The sequence below is a fragment of the Taudactylus pleione genome, unplaced genomic scaffold (genome assembly GCF_031769625.1).
Source record: "Taudactylus pleione unplaced genomic scaffold, aTauple2 ptg000212l, whole genome shotgun sequence".
In the NCBI taxonomy this organism is placed as follows: domain Eukaryota; kingdom Metazoa; phylum Chordata; class Amphibia; order Anura; family Myobatrachidae; genus Taudactylus; species Taudactylus pleione.
In genome coordinates this window covers 10,727,264-10,750,927 of record NW_028284614.1, presented here as the reverse complement: position 1 = coordinate 10,750,927, position 23,664 = coordinate 10,727,264, and the positions used below count along the sequence as shown (strand labels likewise).

Below are 23,664 nucleotides of genomic sequence, written 5' to 3'. Positions count from 1 at the left end.
GGGGCGTACCATCAGGCCACGCCCCTTTACTAACAGGACATGCCTCCTTTTCAGGCAAGTCCCGCATCTCCTGTGGCAAATGTTGGGAGGTATGAATATATGCAACAAAGATCTCTGGATATCTATTATCATGTACTATACAAGTAGTATTGCTGGTCTTTTGTAGTGCGCTGGGGGAACATATACATATTTTTTTTCTAGCAAGTTATTGCAGATGTCATTGTTTCCCCAGCTGTGGAGTGTGAACGTCCTTCATTCACATTGCCTTGTTTTGTGAAGTTTTAAATATAGAGGTTATTGGGTTCCTCTATATGTGAATACAGGAGCACACACTGGGGTGCTAGAACTATTTTCAGATTTCTTAAACATTGCAAATTATTCATTTTGAAATGTTACAGTGTATGGTTCTTATATACCCAGACTGGAAAGTGAACGGGCTCAGGCCAGAGGTTGCCAGGAGTGGTTCATAAGGACTTTCCTAGGAGCCTAGTCCCACCCCAGGTACCTGGTGGAACAGAAACCTAGAAGTCACTGAAACAGCATGCAGAAAATGTCTGCTCCATGTACTGGTCAGATAACCGGCGGCACTGCACATTGCCCTGATGACTGCCAGTCCAGTTGTCCCAAAATAACCTGTTACCTTCTCCACTGTGCAGGGTATAGGACTTGAATGTTCCTTATGTGTTGCTGCTGCCCTCTGCTGGCTAGAGGCGGCATAGATGCAACACTAATTTATTACAGTACAGGAAATCCATTTGTTGTTATTTTTCTCCCTAATAACAATAATGTTTATTGCTATTTGAATTTTCTGATTCCCTCACTTGGATTTCATGGTAAGAAAGGTTTTTTTCTGTATGATGGGATGTTTTCTTTCCTCAAATTTATAGTCACAAGTAATGCTCATACAGTCTATCAATGTACAGTCACTAAATAGGTATGATCCAAAGAGCAAAGGGCTGACAATGGTGTACATAAGGGGCACACACAAGTCAGTCGCCAATAACATGTACACAGTCTATAAAGTGACAGTTAGGAGCTGATTGGTTGGTACTGTATCACCACTTTATCTTTCTCTAGGGCTTAGTACATCTCCCCCTATATCTCTCTCCACTTCATTTCTCTCCAAGCTTTGGTATATCTCCCCCTCACAGAGGTCTGATATTTGTTGGGACAGTTCTGATATTCAAGGTGAACAGGGCTGTCTTCTGGCGCCTCTTAATGCACTAGGAAGGTTTAGACTGTGGGATGTGAGGGTAAGGGTTAGGTACTAGGGAGAGGTTCAGGTTAGGCTATGGGGAGGTTAGGGGTAGGCTATGGGGGTTTGGCACTAGAGGAAGGGTTAGGGTTTGACTGCGAGTTGTGAAGGTTAGGGGTAGGCTATGGCAGGGCCGTAGCTAGGGTAGTGCGACTGGTGCCATCGCACAGGACACCACAGGTCAGGGGGCGCTGTTTGGGCCTGTCACATTTCTGTTTATTATCATTCTTGCTTGTAGCTTCCTCTTATTTCATCCCCAGCATCTCCTGGCCTCTCCTATCTCTTCCCTGGCCCTTCTCCATAAAGCCATGGTCCTTTTTTGGGTGCATTATGTCTCTTTGAAAAATGAGGGGGCGCCAATGCTCTTTCTGGCACAGGGCACCAAAAAGTCTAGTTACGGCTCTGGGCTATGGTGGGGTAGGGTTAGGCACTAGAGTGAGGGTTAAGGGTGGGGAGTAGGGAGTAGGGATAGGGCCAGTTTACTCACCAGAACACCACTCTGTCGCATCACTCTGCTGGAACTGACAGTCACATGACCGGCAGGATCTGAAAGACGCAGTTCAGCCATCGGGAGCAGGGTATGTTTCCATTGGGCCACTAGGGATGATATATCAACATACTATCATGTCGACATTGCATCAGGGTTGACATGTTGAATGTCAACATGATCAATGACAGCATGCTAAGCACAGGCCCAGCAACAGGGGGGGACTAAGTGGAACCGAGTCTGGATGGGCATAAAACCAAAAAGCATTTGGGGTCCGCAGCACCAACCAGCTAAATTTGAAGTAGGGACCACGTCGGCCGGCATTATACTATGTAAAACAAAACAATAGTTACCTCTCTGGAGTCCGCCCAGTGATCCACGTCCCCCGAGGAAACATCATCTAATACACAGCCGCTGTGCATGTTCCACAGTAATCAGAGACGCAGAGGCAGCGTCATTACGTGCCATGCTGTGATGCGTCGGCACTTCTCTGTCCCTGTCGCCGCCACCGGCGAGGAGCTGACAGAGTGCGAGAAAGCAGTTGCCACACCGTCCGCTGCACAGACCTGCATACACCCTCCACACCTCAGAGGCAGCCGCAGCATTGCAGTGAACACGGTGCCAACAGGGGTCTATTTACTAAGCTGTGTTAGGAGATAAAGTGAACGGTGATAAGGTACCAGTCAATCAGCTCCTAACTGCCATTTTTCAAACACAGCCTGTGACATGACAGTTGGGAGCTGATTGGTGGGTACCTTATCACCGATCACATTATCTCCTAACAAAACTTAGTAAATAGACCGCCAAGCAGTCTACTGACCAGTGAGTGATGTCTACATTCTACAACAAGTAGTACACACTGGTGGCAGTCTGCATTATTATAGAGTGACACAGTGTGAGGTAAGAGTATGACCCTGTTAACACTCATGTCGCAATGCGAATTCAGTCGGTAATATCAGACCACAATCTGCATTCCCAATGCGGATTGTAGTAAATAGAGCCCCAAAAAAGATCCAATTAGATATGCAGCCATGAACAGCAGGGGCTCCTCCAACAGAGCTCCTCCAAATGACAATAGAAAGAAAAAGGGGTTGGATCTGGCACTTCCCTGGGATCTATGGATATCGCGGTGTTCCCCTCATGGGATAAAGAGAGAAAAAATATATATAGTGGAAATCCGTAAATATTAGAAAATAAGAAATAGCGATGTAAGAATCGCACTCACCCTGTTTCGGTGAGTGTGTAGCATTGGGCCTAATAATCACCGTGGTCCTACGGTGATTGCCGATTGCAACAATGACGTCACAGATGGTTTCACTGGATATCGTCTTTATGACCTTTCCTCTGTTATTTCCGTGCGATAATTTCAAACCCTCTTCCGGGCTCTATGAAACACCTCACATGCAGCTGTCACATGGGACACGCCCCCTTTTGTAGCGGCACGTTCCCCCGTTGTGGAAGCCCGACAGAGGGAGCTAAAAGTTGCAAGTATTATAGAAGTATGGAGGCGCCGGGCCTGACTAAGGGGTGCGCACAGATTCCGATGAACCACCAGGTGACACCGCGGGGAGGGATGCCACTGAGTGCGATTAATAAAGGTACTATGTAAGGATGTAGTGAATACTTACAGACTTTTAGATTTTCCTCTCCGGGAGTTGCCTGGAGAGGAAATGCGGCTGGGTGACGGGGCCAGACTATCGCGTCATTAACCACTTAACAGACGATTTCATTCCCAGAAAACTACTCAGAAATTGACTGTTTTTAACTGTTTTTAACTTTTTTATTATTTAATAAAGTTTTTCAATTATTTTTAATAACATATTTAAATATTTAATTTAAAAATATTTATATATCTAGGGGGTGCTGCACCCCCCCATCCTTCTGTCTCCTTACGCCTCCAAAATTAAATAAATGCCTACCCCCTATAGGCAATAGACCCCCCAGGGGGTCGTAAATCCTAATAATAATATCCCCCCACACCCTATTAATAGTAAACATGTGCCTTTTTCTTTACCCCCAATCACCTCCTCTCCTGTGACCAGTATAATTTGTTTTTATTATTTTACCCTCCTTTCAGAGTTATATTACTCTTTATTAGTGCCCCCTTACCCCCACTGATGTTAGAACTCCCATCCTGGTTAACCCCCCTAGCCTCCATGGGCACCCCCTCTCCTCCATATGCAGAGAGCAGCAGAGCGTGTGTCGGGGGGGAGGGGCGATCATCAGTCGTCCCCCCTGCTGAAGCTGATCTCTGCACTTGCAGATATAAGCCAAAAAGTGCTTGAAGGGGAACCAAGTTACCCTCCTCGTACTGCGGTCCCAGGAACATGCTCTCCGGAGTCCCGTTCGTACGGCATTCAGGGGCGAGATTCCAGAAGTGATGGCAGCGGGCACAGACCGCTGCACCACTCCCCGTGTGGCCCGCGGAGTCAAAGGAGATCCCGTTCTGCACAAGCGCAAGACGGATCTCCTCTGCGAAAACCGGTGGAAGCGGGATGGCAGCGCGGTCGCATGTAATGCGACGACGCCAGCTGAAGCACTGCTGGCTGCGGTCGCATCACATGCAACACTGCCAGTTAAGTGGTTAAGCCCCACCCCCTCACTGTAAAATATCGGGAATCCTGCATAATTGACTAAGGGGCGGGACCACATGACACAATTCTCATAGAACTCATGGACCCGCTGATCCCCCCAAAAATTCTACCCATTGTGTCCATTTCACTAGGAAGTAGGTAGAATGCTGGTGAAGCGCCTACTCTTCCGGGGGTGCGAGGGGTTACCTGAAAAATCGGGAGCCTCTCGTAGGTCCCGGCAAGTATGATGTAGTAACTGAGGCAAAGTCCATTGGTGAAGCGTATCTTGTGTGTTTTTCGCTGTTGCCAGAACAGTGCGTGTAACCACGGGTGATGAAATGTCCTATGTAACCAAAGCTCATCTCCACTCGCCACTGAAGGGGCGTCATCGGTTGTAAGAAGGCTTCCCTCCCAGGCTATAGTCAGCGAGGGCATGCCGATATCGTGCGTGCTACGCAGACTTGTGCACACGGGTAATTACACCGGTACCGGATGGAACTTTTTGCATCAGGGATTAGGGCCGATTCAATTAAATATATTTGTCACCTCAAACTTTTCAAATGCATAAGTGAAATGACACAGCGATGATGATGATGATGACGGATATGAAACCGAGCGCGCGGAGCGGCGATTGGTCTAGCTGTAGAGATGAGCACAGTTCTGCATTAGGGCGACTATACGCATTCTTCTCTGCGCACGCAATGCAGTAACAATTACGGCTGTCATCAGCCCGGTAGTGACACCTTATAGGTGTAAGGAAATGGTATATGTGGGTGCAGTGAGATAGGTTCGGTACGTGGAGGTCTAACTGGATAGTTTAAGCATATGGAAATAGTGAGATGGCATAAGGAGAGTGTGAAGGTATAGGGCGAGGGGAGAGAGTGCCCAAAGCCACAAATCAGCTTCTACTGTAACTGTCATTTATCTATGACAGACTATGGTCTGAAGGTTAAAATCTTATTGGTTGCTATGGGCAACTGTTCCAATTTATCTATCTCCTTGATACATCTCCCCCCTCAGTGAGATGGTATAGGTGCCATTGCTATCAAGGCAGACATTTAGGGCCTGATTCAGAGCCGCTCGCTATTTGCGGTTGTTCGTTCTAAAACAAGGGGTGGCTATTCAAATGAACCGTTCGCTAATTGCGGTCTGTTCACGCCTCTAAGTCTGAACGAGCGAGCAAAACTTGCGGTTGTAATTTTGAAAAATACGCCCCCTGGCCGCTCGCATCCTATGTCATGTCCGCTATTTATTAGATTAATCGAGCACATCGAACAGCGTATGAACTGCTCGCTATTCTTGTGGCTGGTTTTTTCAACCGCTATTTTGCGATCAGTTCGGGGTAAAAAAAAAACCGCTGCTGTATTAATTATGCACTCCCTTAAAACGCCCGTTTTGACCTTTAAGCACGCCTGCGATCTAATTCCACACCCCCGTTTTCAAGCACCTTCCCCTGTTACCACCCACATACGCCTCCTCCTGTCACTCATATTAGCAGGCACTCGCTATTTAGCGAACAAACGATTTTCGGCTGCACTGACTGGTTCGCGCATGCGTATTACAATCCGTACGCATGCGCAGATGTGCGAACATCGGACAGAACGAACGAGCGGCCGCTTACAAGCGGCTCTGAATCAGGCCCTTAGTCAGCGAAACTCAATATAAGCACAAATAAAGCACTTAAGGAGCGCTAATGAGAATCATTGCATATTCATTTAATAATTAAACATACATATAAACATATAACACTATAATAGAAAAGCCATTTAATCAAGCTAGATAATTAAAACAAATACATAAAAAATATCTATAAAATATCTTAATTATAAAATAATCTCCATTTAAGCTACTATGCTCAGATACGATCAAGATAATCCTCTTTATATTGAAGTGGAGATGAATCCCAGTGTTTAGGCACTAATACCAATATATGCATCCAAGTACTGGTGCTATGCTCTGGGTACTTAGGGCCTGATGCAGACCCGGGCGCTAAGCCGCGAACGAACGCTACGGCCGATAATCGCACATTTGCGCATGCGTATGCGTCAATATGCACATGCGCAAGTCACTCTGCGCTCGGGAATTGTGCGTTCGTAGTACACAGACTGGACGCTAATTTGAGTGACAGAATGTGCCGTTTGTGGATGGTAACAGGGGAAGGTGCTTGTGAACGGGGGAGTGGATGTGCGAACGCAGGCGTGTCTGGGCATCTAAACAGTGTTTTAGGGGTGTACATAATTAGTAAAGAAGCGTCATAGTACACGTCACTTGGATTTTAAACAGCACTGATCGCAGTGCTTGCGGTGGGATAGGGGCTACCTCAAGCGCTGCGTACAGCTCCGATGGCTCTCGATGTCACCGATTAATTACACACTTCCTGGAGATGACGTGCTAAGAGAGAAAAGTGGGCGTCTTTATACTGGCGTGCGTTCGCTCTGCCGTCGCTCTCTAAGGCATAGAGGGCGTCCCTCCACCAGACAGTGCGATCGCGGCATTTGCATACCCAGCCCCTTTTGGCAGCGATCGTTCGCCACTTAGCGTCCAGGTCTGAATCAGGCCCTTAGTTGTAAAGAAAGTGTCTCTCTAGACCGGCTGATGGAAAGAAATGATTTTCCAATAATGGAGCAATGTAGCAAGAACGCATCTTTAAGTAAGGTGTTATACTTAATCTCCCCACCGTAGTTTGAGCTTTTGATGCCAGTGTAGAAAGCCAATCACACATTCCAATCATGGCACAGCGGTGATAAGATGGTAATTCCTCAGTGGATTACACTCCCGTGGATATGGTACGCCCCCACCTGTAGTAATAGTGGGGCAGCATCCTTGGGAGCAACGCTGCGTCCAATCCCAATACAGTGGCAGTGAAATGGCTGTTCCACAGTGAATTACCCTCCCCGTGGATATAATAGGCGCCCACCTGGTGTAATGGCAGAGCGTCGTCCGTGGGAGCAACACTGCGTTATGATGGTGGACGGAGGAAGATGCTGACCGGTACTTATTTGCAAGACTTGATAATCCAAAATCCAAATCGATCACCAGAGCATTTAGCGATTTGTGGAGAAGCCTGTCAGAAGTTCCTTAACGCGTTTCTCCGTTGTGGCAGTATAACAGTTTCATCAGAAGGTCTAACTGGATAGTTTAAGCATATGGACATAGGTCCTCATTCAGACCCGGTTGCGAGCACTTAGCGCTCGCAACCTGGTCGATGTTTAGGCCCTGCGCACGTGCAGCGGCCGCACTGCGAGTGCGCAAGCCCCGGAGCGAGAGAGAAACTCTCTCGCTCCGGAGCTCACTACAAAAGGGCCGGCTGTTGATGTCGATCGACAGCTCACCCCGTTTTGTAGGCGGGGCGGAGTGGTGGTTTCACAAACGGAGGCGTTCCTTAAGGAACGCCTGCCGTTTTGTGGGTGGCCGCACTGACATCAGCAGTGATGTCAGTGGGGAGCTTCCTGTTCGATCAGAGCAGGAAGCTCCCTGGGGCTTGCAGCTGCCGAGACCCAACCTTAGGGTCTCGTCGCAAGCCCCGATGGTCGCGATGGTCTTGACCATCGCGACCATCAACCTGGTCGGTCGCTAAAGCTGTGGGTGGTAACCCACAGCTTAGCTAGCGACCAGGAGGCCGCACTTAAAAATACCAGCGGCCGTCCTCATTCAGAACGAGCGCTCGCTTCTTGTGAGCGCCTCTGAATGAGGGCCATTATAGAGATGGCATAAGGAGAGTGTGAAGGTATAGGGGGAGATGTTTCGAGCCTTGGGGAGAGATAAAGTGTAGAAACTGCCCAAAGCCACAAATCAGCTTCTAACTGTCATTTATCTAGGACAGTCTATGATCTGAAGGTTAAAATCTGATTGGTTGCTATGGGCAACTGTTCCAATTTAGCTCTCTCCTTGATACATCTCCCCCCTCAGTGAGATGGTGTAGGTGCCATTGCTAGCAAGGCAGACATTTAGTCAGCGACTAGCAAACCTTCCCAGCTGGCAACAAACTAAAGCGACAAATCCTCAGGAACACAAACCACGCCAGACTAAACAGTGTTTCTTCTTAAATACAGGCTTTATATTTAGCAAAAAATGATAATAAAAAAATCTTATTCATTGATAGTTCTCCTTTAAGTAAAGAACATCTTCAAAATAGACGTCAGAATGAACTGTCAGCAGCACAGTACCCAGTGTACGTTTGTATCAATTTGGGAAAGACATTTGATTGAGTGTGATTAATTTGAGTTGCGTATCCACTAGCAGACAGTGGATCGACAGTACGAGCGATATGTCATTCAGTGCAGGCACCCTCCCTCATCCCCGAACATGCCCAAACTGTCGTTATCGGCAGATTGACCATCATGTTCAGGTGACGATTGATGTCGATAACGACCAGCGGGAGCGCGCATCGCTGGTCATTTTCGATGTTTTCATGTCCGATTTGTGAACGATTAATGAGCGATTGAACGATGTTATCGTTTAATCGCTCAATTTAATGGCCTAGTGGATATGCGGCATTATGCCGCGTATCCACTAGGCGATTAAATTGAGCGATTGATTAACTCCTATCAGACGATGATCGGGAGCAGTTTCTGCTGATGATAGAGGGGCCCAATCGCTGCTCGGGCGTTTGCGCGCTGGGAGTGTGCTGGATCTGATTTAGAAAGTGAGTGTGATTACATTCTGTGTGAGCGGCGCGGCATGTTCCGACAACAGAAATGAGAGTTCCCAGCCATAAATATCGTGTGCTGACATCCAGCTATTAAAATCTCACTAACAGAAACATATGCCGCAGTTAATGAGGTCTGGGGGGCTGTCTGCTCCGCCATAAAAATGGAGAATCTTTTTTTTTTCTCCCCTGCATAATCAGGAGAAAACTCGCACAGGCCAAAGGTTTCACTGGGAAAACTGGGAAATCTGCACAAAATCCACAATGTTTTCTCCTCATTTATCTTATTAAACATATACTGTTCGTTTTATAGCACTCATAGAAAATGCCTTACTAAAAATGTCTTTATTTAAAAATATATATATACTGTATATACACTGGATAGATAGATAGATAGATAGATAGATAGATAGATATGAGATAGATAGATAGATAGATAGATAGGTAGATATACGATAGATATGATATAGATATGATATAGATAGATAGATATGAGATAGAAATAGGATAGACAGATAGATAGATATGAGATAGATAGATAGATAGATAGATATGAGATAGATATGAGATAGATAGATAGATAGATAGATAGATAGATAGATAGATAGATAGATAGATAGATAGATAGATAGATAGATAGATAGATAGATATGAGATATACAGATAGATAGATATGAGATAGATAGATATGAGATAGATAGATAGATAGATAGATAGATAGATAGATTTGATATAGATAGATAGATATGAGATAGATAGATAGATAGACAGATAGATAGATAGAGAGATAGATAGACAGATATGAGAGATAGATAGATAGATATGATAATCGGTCCCTGGAGCACTGTCTTTGCCCTGATCTACCTCTCGGGGTCTTGGAAAGTTGTGTGTCCACCAAAAGCAGAATGACAGTGACCCAGAACTGCTGCCTTGATGGTAGCCTCAAAGGAGAGAGGGTCTGAATCCCTGGAGAAGCTTGGATAGACAGCAGCAGCTAAGGGTGACTAGGACACTGAGCCCCATGAACAATATCTAATGGTTTTTGGACTACCCCCGCCCACACTTAGAATGAAGGAGGTGCTTGGGGTATATAAGTTGGATTAGGACCCACACCCGGTGTACATCAAAAAAGACCCCTTGGTCGAAAGTTCGAAACGCGTTGGTGGAGGACTCTGGATGCTTGGTATATTTACCCCCTTCCTATTGGACATCTATAGGACTATGGTTGCTTTACCCTTGTTATTGCATTAGGGGACTTGCACTTTGTTGGCTTAAATACTGCGTCCATTCCCCTGTGTGGAATGCTATTTTATCTTAATATATATGAAATTAAAAATGTGTCTTATCGAAAATTGTTGTACTCCGTATATCCTTGACCATTCAAGATGAAATGTAACCCCATTAAGGGTGAGTACATACCTATACGGTATTGATGCAGTATTGACCTATATCTGTTTTCTTTATTACATGTACCATATTTTCTGACCTCATCCAATAAGTGAGTTCCTACCTCCTTATTCACCATTAGCTGGAGGTTTTACACTAATACTCACCCGGGTGTGTATAAGTGTGCTTTAAATTCTTATTATGTTTGTCTAATAACCATTCCTTTGTTTTTTTCCTCGCCCCCCACCCCCATTTATGGTTTTATATTGTGAGCGCCATCTTCTTAGGACCTGAATTGTGTATTGAGATTGGCCCTCATTCAGACCCACTCGCGAGCGGCTGTCCGCTCGCAAGTGGGTCGATGGTCCGCACTGCGCATGCGCACGACGGAGGGAGCTCCGTCGTGCGCATGCGCGAGACGCGACGAGCGAAGGACTTTCCTTCGCTCGGAGTGTCTCATCAAAGGGGGCGTGCTGTCGATGTTGACTGACAGCACGCCCCCTTTGGTGGGCGTGCCGGGGGCGTGCCTGCCAGACGGAGGCGTTCCCAAGGGAACGCCTACCGTCTGAAGCCGGCCCCACTGACATCACTAGTGATGTCAGTGGGAGTGATTTTGTCTTGCGGTTGAAAAACTCAACCGCAGGCTTTTGCTCGCAGTTTCGATGGTCGCGATGGTCAAGACCATCGCGACCATCCTGCACGCTCATATATGCTGTGGGTGGTGACCCACAGCTATACGAGCGTCCAGGAGGACGCTCCATATTAATGGAGGTGGGCCCTGATTCAGAGCAAGCGCTCTGGTCAGAGCGTCCGGCTCTGAATCAGGGCCATTGTGTGTTTGTTAAGACGTTAGGTGATGCCTGTGGCCCATACTGAAGTAGGCAGCTCCACTGTTGCGCAGTAGTGTGTTTTCATCCATTTAAAATGGTGGGGATTAGGTACACCTACACTGTTATCTGAATCACACAAATCTGTCACCAGCCTCTAAGTCATTGGAGAAGACACTTTAGAGTGAAACGTGATAAGAAAGTGATAAGGTGCCAGACAATCAGCTCCCAACTGTCATTTTTCAAACACAGCCTGTGAGATTGCAGGTGGGAGCTGATTGGCTGGCACCTTATCACTTTTCACTCTGTCTCCTAACACTGCTTAGTAACTAGACCCCTTAGGGCCTGATTCAGCACGGATCGCAGTTGCTACTACGCACGCAGTCTTCCGATTGTTGCACTCTGCGCATGCATATGCATTGCAGTGTGCGTGTGCGAACCGGCCGTTGCGATGGAGACTGCGACTGCAGAGGCTATGCAGACCCATCGCAGAGTGATTGACAGGAAGTGCCGTTTGTGAGTGGTGACGGAGGGTGGTCGGCCGAACGCAGGCGTTCCAGTGCGTTTGCACGCCGTTTCAGGGGCGTGCATAAATTATCCACTCCGAAGCCATACACAGTGTGAGGTCTCTTAGCGTGCGTGGCTGAGTAAGGTCAGACATTGTGCAAGTGTGCTTATGGGTCCGATGGTACTCGATTGTAACGATGGTTTCGCTATTCTACTAAGTATTATGGATGTGCGTATGGTAAAGTGGACGTCCTTATGTGGGGCTGAGATTGCATTGCAATTGCAGTGGTTTGGTTTGCTGTCGCAGTTGAACTGCGTGCATACACAGGATTGCGATCCAAGCTGAACCAGTCTCTAAGGAGGAAATTTCCCACAGCTTGCAGAGAGATAAAATAGACAGAGATAAATGGGTCTATTCATTAAGCCTTGGAAAGATATAAAGTGGAGAGAGATAAAGGACCTCATTCAGAGTCGGCCGCGAGCGCTGATGCGCTCGTAACCGACTCGATGGTTTGGCCTGCACACGCGCAGCGGCCGCACTGAGTGATGTCAGTGGGGAGCTTCCTGCTCCATCAGAGCAGAAAGTTCCCTGGGGCTTACGAGTGCCCAGACCCTACCCTAGGGTCTGGTCGTAAGCCCCGATGGTCGCGATGGTGATCACCATCGCGACCATCAACCTGGTCGGTCATTAAGCCACAGCTTAACGATCGACAAGGAGGCGGCCGTTCAGGATGCAAGCGGCCGCCCTGATTCTGTGCGACCGCTTGCATCTAATGACCGCCTTTGAATGAGGTCCAAAGTACCAACTAATCAGCTCCTATCATTTTTCAAACACAGCCTGTAAAGTGTCACTTCACTTTATCTCTCGCCAAGGCTTAGTGAAAAGACCCCAAAGTGCCAACCAATCAGCTCCAAACTGTCATTTTTTAGCACAGCCTGTAAGGGACCAAGATAAAGTACCATCCAATCAGCTCCTAACTCATTTTTAAAAACCCATCCTGTAAAATGACAATTAGGAGCAGATTGGTTGGTACTTTATCAGCATCCACTTTATCTTTCTCCAATGGCTCTATTCATTATGTTCATTATCAAAATTAACATTTGATCTCGTAGCGATCCAAAAATCAGATGTCTCCCCGAACATTTCTTCTCTGCTCCTTTTGGAGCAGTGAAACTTAGCACTGCCGAGGCTGACTCGGCAGTGCTAGTGCCCCTGCATGAACTAGAGTTCACACAGGAGCACAAAAACCCCGGCGTCCGGCGGAAGGAAGGAACCGGACAGGAATGGAGGGATTCGAAAGCATTCCTCTTCATAACCCGGGACTCCTTCCCATAGGGGAAGGAGCAGGTTGCGGGAGCAAACACCATATGAAGTTGGCAAATGCTCCCGCAGTCAAGCTCCGAAAATATTGTATTTTTGGAGCTTAGTGAATTTCTGTCCCCATGCTAGTGTATGGGGACAGCGGGCCACATCCGGAGAGAGAGGTAAGCAGCAGATATCTGTGATATCTCATGCTTTACCTTTTGATGAATAGCCAAAAAAACTACATTTCTACAAAACGCAGGTGAAAATGTTAATTTTCACCTGATTTTGTAGAAATTAAGTGATAATGGATAGACCCCCCAAGGCTTAATACATAGACCCTTTTTTCTCTCTTTCCACTCTCACTCTCTCTCGTAACAAAAACATTGGAAATGTTTTCAAGGGGAGATATATATGCCCCAGGTTTTTAGCTTTTGTCTGGTAGACAGAAGCTGATTAGCAGTCATGATTGCCAGACCACCTGTGAGAGGCTGTTAAAAGGGTGTGTCAGTCTCTGTAGTTAGTCTCCCATTAACTGGGGAACAGGTCAGAGGCCTGTTGAGAGACACTGTGATTATGAATGTAAGTGCTGTGCCTAAAGGCTTCTGTTTTGCAAGAGGGACATAAGGTCCTTCCACTTAGAGAGGAAATTGTTTTGTTTAGTTAGAGCCAGATAGGCCAGCATTTACTTTTATGTTTTGTTTATTTTGGTGCTGCCAATAAAACTAGCTGTGGGGGTACTTGTACCAAGGCTCTGAATGGTGTACTACTACTTGGCTGCTGGATGATAAGTGCAACCATGTACCGCAGGAAACAGCACCCTTACCCTGATCTTGCTATTATATAAATACATACATACATGTGCCTCACACTGTAGTCCTAGTATTCCTTAAAGTACAAGGCTGGATGGAGGAGTAAGGGGGAAGAACACAAAGTAGGAAACAAACTGTTGGTGACAGCAGTCTACCATTAGTGACCTCCAACCAGGGAACAGGCGGAAACTGTACTATGTAACAAAAAAGTCCCAATATATGGTTTTCTGATAGAATATGTAACTGTATTTTTGTGAACAGGGCATTTTGTTTATTGACTTTAGTCGATGACTTGAGGTGTTATAGAACTTTTACAAAAACATGCCGGCATCATGGGCGTCACCAAGAAAATATACCAAATAAATAAATATACTTAGCTTTCATTTTCATTTTGAAGAGTGCCATCCAATTTCTTTAGGACCATGCTACACATGCCTGCCATGTACATGTAAAAGCAGTATTTCTTTTCCAGTTTCTGCAATTAATTACTTGTGCGTGTTTTATGTAGATAGACGTATTTGTTTTATTTGCAGTAAAAAATAACACTTTCCTGAGAGAAAAAAAATTGTCACTATAAATAATGACATTTTAAATTAGTTCGTACATATGAGCACTTCTAAAGTAAAACTTTGGTTGACAAAAAAAATATAAAATATAATAAAAAGCGAAAAATGCCTCAATTAAAAATCTGGAAGGTTTTCTAGCGTCTGACGGTAATTATGTCTGCTGGAGAAAAAAAAAAGTACCTTCTGTTGTAAAATACAAAGCTCTGTCATTTAAGTGCTGCTTTTTAGCAAAATTTAAAGGCATGTAGCTTGTCATGTGTGGGCACGTAAAAATTAATTTTCTTTTTTATCTCAGCTGGGGAAAAAACACCCATCAATACAAAGGAGTAGAGAAAAATGGAATGTTTATAGTTATTAACACTTAATAAAGGATTGAGATGTGAAAAAAAAATGGAAAAGACTATTTCAGAAACTGTTTTTTTTGTTGTTGTTTTTTAGCATTCTCTTCGAGGCATTATATTAACCCCTTTCTTTTTCAAATGCACCTCCAGCATGCAAAACTGGCAGTCCTAATGAGTTAACATAAATTTGCCTGGGATAATAATAGTGCTATGTAAATGCCAATCTTTCTTAGAAATCCTGCACCCCTAAATGTGGCAATCAACCTCCCCCTCGCCAATAACACCCCCATTTCTCACCACCCTTTTATTCATCACACATATTATGTGTGAAACAGTTACATCTTCCTCCATGTGTTTTTTTTTTAGGATTTCAGAAAGGGGAGTGCGTTGTTGGAGAAAAAAGATGACATACTCATCTCTCATCGGGGTGGGAAGATAGCAGGGATGATCGTATGAAAATAAAACCAGGAGCACACTGCAACAATGGCATACACCCACTCACACATTATGGCATCAAGAAGGCACCCACCAAGTAGAGTGATAATTGAACTTGATGAATACAGCTCAAATCCAACCCAGGCTTTCACATTCTACAATATCAATCAGGGGAGATTCCAGCCACCTCATGTGCAAATGTGAGTACCTCTTTACCACTTGTGTGTCTGGTCACTGAAAGTAGTATCTTAATCATGGTACTAGTATCCCTATCTGGATTACCTGCACAGACAAATACAAAATATACTATGACAATATTTCAATTATAATCTCAAAAATCTTTGGAAATTTGCGATTTTACAGATTTAATGTATGTATCTATTTTTTATTTATTTTGTAATATTTATATCCCTGTAAAGTATTGGTTAACAGTGGATTTCTGTTTGTAGAAGTTAATTTTTAAATAAAAATTTTAGATTTTTAAAATGGTATTTCGAATCATATGGTCCTGTAAGGAGTAAAACTGGTGTTTATTTCTGTTATGTATCACACACTTTGAGGATATTTATTTTTAGATTTTTTTTTCATAATGAGCTACAATTGTTGAATTTAATGTGATTTAATACAAGGTATTTTACATTATCATTACACTGGTCATTGAAGCTTAAGAAAAATAGGCTGAGAGTATTTAGTAATAAAAAACAATTATAAACAATTAAATGCAACAGATTGCAGCAGAGAAGAATAGTTTAGGAACACACAGTATTTTATCATTTATACATGTCTGCGTCATCTGTTCAGCTGTATAGTGTTAAGATAGTTTTGTTGACACCTGTAAACTACAGAACCTTAAAATGTAAAATCATCGCCTGACAAAGTAAAGGATTATTTTTACGGTAGGTTTGAAATATATTTATTACATTCCATAAATATCTGTGAGTGCTGCAGTGATAAATAAGGAATGAAGTAGTACTGATGTTTGCTTGTCTTTGAAGATGAAAAGTGAAACGATCTATATAAAACTAAATCAAACCAGCACAAAGCTCTATATATTTTTTTGAATTTATTCTGTTTTCTTAAAAAAAATTAAAAAAATACGGCTATATAAGCAAATAGACTATTCATATTTTTACACTAATACTGGAAGTGATATTTTTAAAGCAAGGTTTATTTATGCCAATATATGCATCTTTTATCTTTTATATTAAATTTATTTTTATTCTAATATTTATCATCCAGTTTATTTTGTGAATTTACAAGAACAGCAAGCTTGTGTCTTCAATGGAAATAATACGATTGAAGGATTTAAAAGTTTTTCTTAACTTTTCTATGCTATTGGTATGTAATTTCAGAGAGAACTAATTGTGATATAGTTATGAGGTTTTGGGCCATTAAAATGACTAGAATACTAGTCATTTTAATACTAGACTTATTTGGGCTGTTGTTTCATTTATCAAAGAATGTTCTGTTCTGTAAGATTGCAATACATCATAAATATTATTATTAAATACCATTAAACATAATACTGATGTGCAAACAAATTATTTTATCGGAATTTTAAATCTCAGTGTAAAATTCTGATTATCAGGTGTTCACATTTGTGGGTCAGAGTGAGAGATCACTGGATAAGAAATTTATTTTATTTGCAGTTCTGTTCCCGGATACATGCAGTAAAATCAAATTCTTCAGTTTAAGTAAACATTTAAAAAAATGTTCAAAGTTAGATGGCATAGGTTATTGTGCCCTTCTCAAGTCTTACACAGACTAATATATATCAGACAAACACTGTTACTCTTGTTATTATAATTTCAAGGGTAGAACCCACTTGTTGAGGCAATGGCAGAAAACATTTGACAGTAATTTGATGTTTCCCTACATTTTTATGTCCCTAAAATCAGCAGCGATGAACCCAAAGTTCTGTAGAGAGATTACAGATAGGCCAGGACCGGTCATATAATATGTACAATTGGGAATAATGTCCGCAGCTACAGTACAAATTGATAATAATGGCCAGGAAAAGGTCAGTGCAGGAAGTCAGGTAAAACCTGTCTGTAGCAGAGCAGGGGTACACAACCAACGATGAAGTCAGTATTACTATCCAGGAGTGTTTGTGACTTTTACTGTGAGGTGACCCCTGTGTAGGCCGGGGCCTTCTCAGCAGATGGTTGGGTTTTGCCTATCTTGCCCTAGGTCTCACTAACAACTGTATAGTTTGTGCCAGCAGCAGTTGTTCCGCTGGTTAAAGACAGAAATCTATACAGCTCCTCTTAAGTGATGCCAGCTCTGGATTTTCATATTGATGCACAGCGCCAATTGTGGTTCCCTATCAATATAGGGCAGGAGGGCATGAAGCTTGCCAGATTATAGCACAATTCAGTGAAGGTAGCACAATTCAGTGAGGGTCACACAAAGAGTGTAGAACAAATTTACTGTCGACCAGCAGCTGTCTACCATTGGCCCATATTTGCAGATCTAGACACCTAAAGCCCCAAATTGAAATGTTCAGATATGAACCCTGAATTAAATTAGGGGTGAGCGGGTTCGGTTTTACTCGGATCTTTAAACGGCATTTTATTGGCTATCGCCTATCATGTGTTTTGGGTAACCAATATAATAAATCCGAATTTGCGGTAAAGTGGCGATAAGAACCGAGTAAATCCGAGTAAAACCGAGCCTGCACATCCCTAAATTAAATATATATGGTTCACAGTTGTCCGGACATTCCCCTGAAGATTTGTTAAAAAGGATTATTTCCCCCATTTACAGACAACTGAATCATCTCGCACATCTTTAGAATGGTCTGGCTGCGATTTTATGCTATTAAAAAATCTGAGACTGTAATCATTTCAGCTGGTGCAGCGTCACTGGCTCCGCCCAGATGCAGGAACCCACCAATCCACACACTGCATTTCTGTTAAGCAACACTGGTAAGATGTTAATCACTGTGTGGGCAGTCGGGCTGTGGTGGCCGGGTGTGGTGTAACAGATAGACAGTAATTAGTTAGACAATGCCTAGATAGACACCAGATGTTAGACAGTCAATAGTTAGACAGGGAAAAAAGATTGACACAGACAAAAATCAGACACACTAAAGTTAGACATGTAAAAAGTACGACAGGTACAAAAGGTAGACAGGGTCAAAAGTTCGACATGAAAATGATCGACACAAAAATGTTCGACAATTTTTTTTGTTGTTTTTTAGCCCTAATCTTCAAACTAACCCTAACCCTCCCCTTGGTGCCTAACCCTAGCCCGCCCTCCTGGTGCCTAACCCTAACCATCTGGGTAAGTGCCTAACCCTAACCGTGGGGATAAGTGCCTAACTCTAACCGTGGGGGTAAGTGCCTAACCCTAATACTCTAGTAAGTGCCTAACCCTAATCCTAAAAAAAAAAAAATATATAAAAATGTGTTGACTATTTTTGTGTCTATCATTTTCATGTCAAACATTTGACCCTGTCGACCTTTTATATGTCTAACTTTAGTGTGTCTGACTTTTTACCGTGTAGAACTTTTATTCTTGTCTAACTGTTGACTGTCTAACATCTGGTGTCTATCTAGACATTGTCTAACTAATTACTGTCTATCTATAGTCGGGAAACCGTGGCGGCCATGGCACTGCGAGCCATTTGCATGTGCGCAGTGCGGTATCTGTGCATTCGCAGATCTCACACCATAGGACATGTACCTAAATCATCGGGTCTGCGTACATCTCTGAATTAGGCCCCTGTATCTGACCTGTTTAAGAAAAAAAAAAAAAATCTAACATGGCAATCTGCTGTGGAGATGTGACGTACAACACGGCGGACATCACTAGTTAAGTATAAGCTCTCCCAATTTTATACTGAACTCAATAATACATAGCCTTGATTTATATATTATGTCAAATAGTTTAAACTGCTATTTATTATGTACAGGACAGTCTTATTTTCACAAGCGTACATCAATAGGTGCGTAATGACTGAGGGATTGTCAATCTATAGGCAACGCGCTATACCACAGCCCACAGGCTGATTACATAATTATGGATAATAAAGAACCCCCCCTGCCCGGAGCCTAAACCTAACTCTTCCCCCCCCTGTGGCTGATACTTACCTTTCTCCGGTGTCATTACGATCAGGATGCCGATCCCGGCGTTGGCATCCCGAGTCATGTCAGGATTTCGGTGCCGGTGTTGTCTCGGCGATCGGGATACCGATGCCTGGGTTCCGGCAGACGGCATCCCAGTTGTCAGGCGCATCCCCTCTGATGCTGTTATCAGTATATAATTTAGAATTTTATGGGTTCAGTATGTTAGGTTGATGGTGGCCATGTCAACATCAGAATGTTGACATGGCGATAATGCCAACTGTCGAAACTGATTAAATGTCGATTTGGTCACAATGTCGATAATTCATTTCTCAGGTGAGTCTAACTCTTACATCTAAGCCTAACCGCAAGTCTAAGGCTAATGTTGACTTCTTATCTATGTCGACAAGCCATGTCAACATTTTCCAGATGTTGAAATGTATGATGTCAACATTTTATCCTTATTGACACCATAATAGTCGACATTCTGGTGTCAGCATTATAAATATCGACATTATGATTGTCGACTATGTGACTTCACTAGAACATAGAGCTGATTCATCAAATATCATTACCGTGGACATAACAACATCTCCTCACTAATATAGCTTACAGCCCTATAACAATCCAAGGGCTAAACCAGGTAATAAGTTCCTTCTCCTTGCATCTCAACCAGTAACCAAGAAAGACTTATGTTTAGAGGGTCCAACTATTGCCCGTCCTAGGTCAACGGGTTCATTTGGGCAGCAGTGATCTCCTGTGAAGCTTCTATTCATGTGAAAGATCTATATTATTAAAAGAGAGAACAGCTACAAAGGGGCTGATTTATCAATGGACGACCAGCTGAATTATCATAAAAAACCTGGGTTTTAGTTTCACCCAATACTTGAAAAGGTTACTGTTAATAATTATATAGAAGTTGCCAACTTTAAAACTGTTTAACAAATATTGTTTAACAAATACCTGTCCTGTCTCAGGATGGCGAGAGTTTATAGATTGAAAACCCCCCCCCCACATTATTTAAATATATATATTTTTTACATTAGCCCATGTCATAGTTGTTGATGTAGCCCATGATCATAGTTGCCCCCTCCCCAGGTCGGCACTGCCGGGTTCCGGGCTCAGAGGTGGCTAGGTACAGGAGCGTGACAACACAATGGCGTCATTTTAGGCCCCCCCCTGCTATGCAATGCTGGAGAGGGGGGCGGAGCCAGCATGATGCAATTCAACGCAAATCGCTTCATCAGCCGCCTTTGCTGCTCACTTCACTGGGGAAGTGGGCGACCGAGGCCAGGTGGCCCCAGCCCCCGAGAGACTTGTTTCCCTGTCCAGCTATTTCAGGAGGGTAGTCAAGTATAGCCCACACCCACATTTCACTTACCTACAGACACTGGCCTGGCAAAGTGGTAAGTTAACAATGACCGCTTCGGTGATAACAGAACAAGTCCGGACATAATACAGTATATGATGTACCGCTTCGATCCTTGTTATATAGGCTATACCTGGTGAATCTTACCATTTTGCCAGGCATAGGGTTTTTTTGCCCTCTTATCAACATATTATGGGGTGTGGATCATTAGGTCTACATTGTCTAGATAGACAATGTTTGAGTAGACCATGAAAAACAAAAAACAAATGTGTTGACCATTTGCATGCCGACCATATGAGTGTCAACCTAATGACCATGTTGACCTTCAGTACCTGTCGACCTTGTTACTAGTCGACCTTTAGTGTGTCGACCTTCAGGCCCTGTCGACCTTCAGTCCCTGACGACCTATTGCCTGTCTATCTTCCATTGTCTACACAAACATTGTCTATCTAGACAATGTAGACATAATGACCAGCAGGGCCGTAGCTAGGGTAGTGCGGCCGGTGCCATCGCACAGGGCACCACAGGTCAGGGGGCGCTGTTTGGGCCTGTCAAATTTCTGTTTATTATCATTCTCACTTGTAGCTTCCTCTTATTTCATCCCCAGCACCCCCTGGCCTCTCCTATCTCTTCCCTGGCCCTTCCCCATGAGGCCATTCCCCTTTTTTGGGTGCATCATGTACCTTTGAAAAATGAGGGGGGCGCCAATGCTCTTTCTGGCACAGGGCACCAAAAAGTCTAGTTACGGCTCTGATGACCAGATACCCATATTACGTGGCCAATAAACATTATATGACAGCAGAGAAACTTGATTGTTCCATGCAGGCTAAGCCTTCACCCCCTTGCTGTACAGAGCTGTATATTTTGTTGGTATTTTATGAATGGAAAACATAACCCACAAACTCACCAGATAAACACGCTGCCTTTCTATCACAATGAATTAGCCAAGCTGCCTCTCTTCCTTATTAATAAAATCCCCACAGAGGGTTTATTGAATTCTTTATAGGTGCAATGTAGAAAAAAAAAAGGTTAATTTCCTCAGAGAAGCTGTATTTAACCTCGTCAGTGCACCGAGCCCTCTGATACTGGGGATTCACACTAATTAAAACCTAGCGCACTTTGTGGTAAACTGAGCAAATCATCACCAATTATATATTGAATTTGAGCCTCTTCATCAGCAGACTCTTGTTAAATGCTGGATTCTGTTATTATCTGTGAATTAATGCTTTCATATGCTGAGAGACTAATGATTTCTCTAAGGGTCGGGGAGGGGGGGCACCCCACAGTATTTTCTCATTTATATAGTTAGGTTTTCTTTTTCCTCATGGGGGGGGGAACCTATTCATATGTAAAGTTTAATATTCTATAGCTTCGCTGTGAATAAATTATTTTATGCACAGACCCTGATTTTTCTATATATTTGAATTTAGAAGTGCTTCAGTCATGTCGCTGGATCCAAGTAAGATCATAAGTTACTTGCAAGATGGCTGCCTCCAGCTATTTTTATCTATATTGGCCACGGCACATAAAATAGCTACTTCCAATATGCATCGGTGATGTCACTGGATCCTTTTGTTGGTTTGAACCGTAGTTGCCAACTCCAGGAGGCTGCTGTGTTAGGTGAGACCTCACCGAGTCTTGGTGGAGCAGGCAATTCTGCCTAAAGGCCACTCACTGGCCTATGAGGTTGATGAAAACAACAGGTCCTAATGACTAAAACTGCATAAACAAGTATTGCTTATGGAGTCAGCAGGGGCACTATAGTGCATTTTGTAGTATTACACGCATTTCTCCAAACACTTGGTGATACATATCCAGGTATGGATGACATGCATGAACTTTACTTCCTTTTTAGACACTTTTTGTCCATTTTTTGGCTTTTCTTCTGAAAGAGGAAATAAGTTGTCCATGGATTTGGCTTCACAGTTATTAACTGTACTTGCATGTCTTTTCTTTTGCCAGATCTCATTTGGTATAGAAACAGCTTACTTAAATTGGATCTCTCAGGCTTCTTCTGTAATACAGTATGTCCCATGTGACTTTTGCAGTAGTCTCATATATTGTTTTATTTGAATTAGTTGGTCATCTTCACCCTATGAACTTAAGGTTGCTCATGTCTGTTTCTCTTATAGCATTCTTGGTTAAATCTGGTTTGTCTGTAGTAATAATCTGCCACACTGAATGTCACACTTAAATTTCCACAGTTCCAATTTTCATTTTACTTCCTTTGCGATACAGTGTTAAGTTACTCACATATAATTTGGATAAAATCAGTACTTGTATCCTTCTGTTGTGATATGTATGGGTTCATAACCTGTAGCAGTATATGCTTCTATGTTGAAGCATCAAAGACAATTCGAAAATAAACATGGCCGTTCATGCAAATTTACTTGTTTGTGGCCCAAAATGACTAGTTCACGATTACAGAGATAAACTGGTGTAATGGCCCACTATTACTGCCTCACAGCACTGAGTGTTGGGCTTGATACGGTATGGAGTTTGTATGTTCTCCCTGTGTATGCATGAGTTTACTCCGGGTTCTCTGGCTTCCTCCCACACTCCAGAAATATACTGGGCGGTTAATTGGCTTCCATCAAAAATGAAACCTAGTGTGCATGTGTATAGATTGTAAGCTCCACTGGACAGGGACTGATGTGACCTCTAGAGGCGTCCTATTGTATCTGGCACCAAGATGTTAGCAACAGATCCTTTAAGTCCTGTAAGTTGCAAGATGGGGTCTCCATAGCTCTGACAGTCTGACTTATTTTTCCAGCATATGCCACAAATGCTCAATCGTACTGAGATGTGGGGGATTTGGAGGTCATTGTCATGTTCCTCAAACCAATCCAGAACAATTTTTGCAGTAGTACATGTCAAAGTAATATTCCACATGAATGCCAGAAGCCAAGGGTTCCCAGCAGAACATTGCCCAGAGCATCACACTGCCTCCGCCAGCATGCCTTCTTCCCATAATGCATCCTGGTGCCATTACCTCCCCAGGTAAACAGCACACACAGACCCTGCCGCCCATATGATGTAAAAGAAAACACGATTCATCACGCCACTAAACACCGCATACTGGGAACTT

The 23,664-nt window shown here is 43.5% G+C and overlaps 1 protein-coding gene across 1 annotated transcript in view; it reads left to right on the top strand.

The window, feature by feature from the left end:
- MPPED1 (metallophosphoesterase domain containing 1) overlaps positions 1-23,664 on the top strand; it is a 113,949-nt gene that overhangs the window by 13,628 nt on the left and 76,657 nt on the right. Inside the window, exon 2 of the mRNA XM_088478380.1 lies at positions 15,072-15,340. Coding sequence (XP_088334506.1) covers positions 15,189-15,340 — 152 coding nt within the window. The 5' untranslated portion in view covers positions 15,072-15,188. The remainder of the gene's footprint in view (positions 1-15,071; positions 15,341-23,664) is intronic.